Source organism: Myzus persicae, unplaced genomic scaffold (genome assembly GCF_001856785.1).
Source record: "Myzus persicae strain clone G006 unplaced genomic scaffold, MPER_G0061.0, whole genome shotgun sequence".
Lineage (NCBI taxonomy): Eukaryota > Metazoa > Arthropoda > Insecta > Hemiptera > Aphididae > Myzus > Myzus persicae.
Genome location: NW_019104217.1, coordinates 104,739 through 109,720, shown reverse-complemented (window position 1 = coordinate 109,720; position 4,982 = coordinate 104,739). Strand labels below are relative to the sequence as shown.

The following is a 4,982-nucleotide window of genomic DNA, read 5'->3' as shown; positions in this document are numbered from 1 at the left end:
AATTGTTCCACTTCACCACTTAATATTTTATAAATTTTTAACACAATATTATAACCAGAATTTTTATCTAAAACATTATTCATTTTATTTACAATTGGTATAGCCTTTGTACATTTCAAGTGACTGATTTTATTTTTTGTATCTTCAATTACTTTTAACGAATCCGACGGCTTAGAACCTATTTTTTTCTAAAAATGTTATAGCTCGAGGTAAAAATTCAAAATTTGCTTTGATAAATGATAAATCAACTGAACTGAACACTAAACAATTAATAATCTATTATTCTATATCGACTATTATCTTTATCGACATTCGGTCGATATCCAGCGGGTTTTACGATCGATACGGGATTATAGACTTATAGTATTCTTTATAGTTAATCTTTACACAAAAATTATAACGAGATATGAGAGGTAGTTTGTAGATAGCATATTACTAGAAGTATTAAGTCCTATTAATACATTTTTTTTTTCAACCGGTTGAAATATGTAATATTAATGTATATGTAATATGTATCTATAGTTTTTAGTTTGAAATTTGAAATTTTTGCCAAAATATGCAAAATAAACATAAAAATGTTAAAATATGCACTCTCCTGCAAAATCTATCAAATATGCAAAAATATGCACATTCAAATTTTAGTGTCTGATATCGTGGCACCTAACGAATTTATTTCGCACTCTGCTATATTTAACAGTAATTAAAAAAAGTATGCAAATGCTAGAAGTCCCTAAGCCTAATAATAATACAACAAATTAGTGATATCCCAATAAAAACACTCCTCCAAACTCAGTGTAAAAAAAAGCTATTTACTATTGAATAAATATAGAACTACTATCAGTTACTCAAATATTATAGGCAGGATAATCAATTTATAAATATGGAAAATAATTATCATTTTGAAGTCAGATTAAAGTTGATTATATTATTTTCAATGTATATAATATGATCACAGTTTCAGTATACAGATATGTATTATGTATGTGTATGAAGCATAATAATTATATAAAGCGCCATGATAAAGGACGGATCATGACATATTACTCCGCAATCATGTATACGTTTAGCCATCGCCACCAAGTGAATTACTACGTGGCATTAACCGGGCCATGTTGACGAAATCCCTTGTTGACTCCACAGCTGCTAACGCAATTTCTACCAGCATCTCCAAGGCGATCATCCTTTCCCCGTCAATTATAACTTCTTCAGCAGGAGTACCCGATAACTGTACTGCTAAGTTGGCAGCATTCATTGCAATCTCCGATGATATGAGTGCCGCATCCGCAATAATTGCGGCATTGATGATATTCATCATGGCCACAACTTCCACTGTATTTGATGTGTCCACGACCCTCAATGCTTGTGGAATTGACAGCCGCATATATTGGCCATCCATAATGCCCCTGTCCAATATTATTTTATAAGCAGCATTGTTCCGGATCAGATTAGTCGAGCAAGACTCCTCTCTAGAGCCATATAATCTATTATAGTTCACAGAGTTCTCGGCGTCAATTGCAACCTGCTGTCCATCCGATTGAGACGTCCGTGATGACGAAGAAGATGACATAATTGCAATGTCCCAAATTTATTCTGAAACACATAATTAACGGTAATTAATGTCTATGTAAGCACCTAATACTAAGGGCTCCCGAATACCCGGGACAATTTAAAAAAGATAATCTGGTCAATGTCAACACTAGTGCCGCCTATTGACGACCACATGTGCCTGTGCCTTGTAAGCTACGAGTAGGCAATTAAATACGCATGGACGACGACTACGACGAGGATGGTACACTTTAATTAAGGGGAGGGGGTTTCTGTGATCGATCCCGTATGGTGCAATGATCGCAGAGCTCACAAACAATAGGGACAGTACTTGAAACTAATTTAAACTACTGACGTCGAACTAGACGATTTGGGCGGCCCCTCTCACAACGTACGTAATGTTGCTGGCGGACTTAGGCGTTGAATCCTTCGATCCAGCGTGCAGAGATGAGAATCACCAATTTCGACGGTGACAATAAACAGCTGCCAAGTTTGACGGAAATAATAATAAAAATCAATAAAGACCTACGATTGCAGCGTTAGTGTCTTTATTAATTATTTGTCTACCTCAAGCACACTAATAATAATATAATATAAGGCAACCGTGTGCACAATAAAAGTAACATTATAATATTGTGATCGCTTTATTAACGGGTAGTTCAGGGTTGGACTACCTCTATAGCACGTCCCGGGCATAATAAATTCGAACGGCCTCAATGAAACTTTATAAGTACCCCTAATCAAACGTTTGTTAACTAATAATGTATCTTCATAACACAATAAACAATATATGCATAGGTACATTTGAATGTTTTCAGATTTAATGTTATACTTTAAATAAATCAAATTTAAGCATAATATAATAACAATATTTACATTTTATATTACATTGATATAAATGATATAATACCTATTAAGATGAATTTTATAGATTAAAAAAAAACGATTTGATTTAAATATGTATTTTTTCTAAAATAATTACCTACCAGTAATTGAGTAATAACTAATAATTGATTTGAAGTCGACAGAAACGTCGGAAAATCGGAAACTGGGCACAGACTTATAATTGAACGTCTAAACTATTGAAGTTTTAAAATAAAAATCTTATAAATCTTATAAAAAAATAATATTATTATTATCGATTATCGAAGAACAATTTCTTTATCGCATCAACGCGAATGGTACAGTCAGTACGACTATCATATTGTACACAATACACATCATTTGTTTTCAAATTTCTTATAGTTGTTCTATTTATAAATAATATGACAAAACCATTATCAATCGGCCTATCGCGATGTTAAATATGTTCAATCTTTACACTAATATATAGTTATCCAATTCCGTGTCGCCGCAAAGGCGCAAACAATAAGTGACGTCACGTTACAGTGTGATATTTTTATTTTATTATAATAATAGAAGATAGACGTATTAAATTAAATACAAAATAATTTAAGTGAACTTTTTTAACTAAAATTACAGCGGGCCACCGGGGCATGCCCCGATGCCCCGGCGGCCTAGTCCGACCCTGGCGGGTACACATACGAACAAACAACATAGCTTTAGTAGCGGATACAAAATTAATATGGGTTCGGTATACTTACAAATTATTTCAATTTAAAATCCGTGATGGTAGTTCTTGTCCAATTCAAATCACACTAATACACTATTACAATATAATATTTGACAGCAAAAAGCAGCATCAGCAACAACCCACAGCTCGTTAGCAAAATATTTTAGTGGTGCACCGTGCACGAGACATAATGCTGAATGCTGATAGTTTAGCGAACGACCCAGAGTCACCGTGACACCGTGGGCATGCAATGGACGGAATTCGCAACATCAGTGTAGCCAACTATCGTTCAATTAAATACATTTAAGATTTTAAGTAATTTATAACCACGAAGATTAGCAGACCAAACACCTATCGTCTCCTGTTATAAAAGTGGCACTACAAAAAGCGCAAGGCAATTCTGTCACTAGGAGCGGGTCGTTCGATAGTAGTGCTACATTTTATCATTCGTCGGCCAAAATTGCGAAGGTCGTAATTCGTAAGTCAAAAATGGTACATTTTACAGGAGAGGAAAAAATGTTACGACCATTTAGTCATTACGACTTTATCATACTATGATGCGGTTATTTTTTTCACAAATAATCTCAAAACATAAAAACATGGAGTTATGACTTGCGATTTAGGCTGACGCAGTATACTATTTAATATAGTCTAATAGGCATAGTGTACGTTTATTCGAATTAAACATGAATTATTATTCCTTACAAATACTTTATAGTCCGGAGAGGGTGAAATAAAACACCAAAAAATAAATCTTTCAAACATTCCAATTTAACAAGACAAAGCAAACCTTTTTAATCAAAATTATATGCTTTTTAAATACAAATTATAATCAACTACAGGTCACTACAATTAAAAATATTCTTAAGAATAATCATGGAACACAAAACTGCTTTTTGACTGACAATTCAACAATAATGGGCCAAATTTGAGACCAAGTAAGACACTCTGGAAAAATGTGTTATCTTTCAATCAGAACTCAAAAAACTAAATTACAGGTTAAACTTTACTACTAGATGTTGACCTTTATCAAACTGACTTCCCAAAACATAACCATAAGATAAATAATATATCTGAACCTATGTATTAAAGCTAAAATTAATGTCAAATAACATTACAATTCCAGTAATACTAGGCACAGGAGCAAATATATATTGAATAGACATAAGTTAATGCTCTCCAAAAGACAACTATAATGTACATAAATAATGTAGGTACCTAATGTCACATCCACATTTTAATAGTTAATTCACTCACTTTTTTGGATTTTTCGTACAACAAGGTTTATATTAAAGCTTACAGTATTTAAAATACAATTTAAATTATGCCACTAGCTATCAAAACATTCATTTATAGAAAACTATTGTTACTATAAAAGAATTACAATATAATTGATACTTAGTATAGCTTCCTGTAATATGTATTCGACGGAGAAATTAATTTCGGAAGTGCAGAACTATCCTTGTTTATGAGTTCTGAAGAATGCAGGATAAGGACTTAAACAAATCATGTTGGATGAAGGTAGCTGAGGTCGTTTATTTTACAAATCGGAATAATTTTTTACCAACAGAAAAAAAAGAAAAAGGTAGGTAAGACCTATTTATTAATATAAAATTATTTCTGTAAAATTAGATATGCTGGAAATATTTTTTTATAAATTAATGTATATTTTAGCATATACCAATTAGTACCTACATCAATACATCATACAAAATAAATAAGTACCTAATTTTCATACATTATTTTACTCTGTCATAATTGTTTTATCATATACCTAATTATAATAATAATAATAATAATAATAATCTCTTGATTGTACATTCATAACGATACTATATGGCTAATTTAAAGTAGAATATTTAGA

The 4,982-nt window shown here is 31.9% G+C and overlaps 1 protein-coding gene across 1 annotated transcript; it reads right to left on the bottom strand.

Annotated features, from left to right (window-relative positions):
- Positions 1-934: 934 nt before the first annotated feature.
- LOC111040146 lies at positions 935-4,737 on the bottom strand. The gene is made up of 2 exons (XM_022323905.1): positions 3,150-4,737; positions 935-1,590 (listed from the first exon to the last, which is right to left on the bottom strand). Exon 2 carries the CDS (start codon positions 1,565-1,567, stop codon positions 1,064-1,066), a length of 504 nt encoding a protein of 167 aa, XP_022179597.1. The 5' UTR covers positions 1,568-1,590; positions 3,150-4,737; the 3' UTR covers positions 935-1,063.
- Between the last annotated feature and the right edge of the window lie 245 nt (positions 4,738-4,982).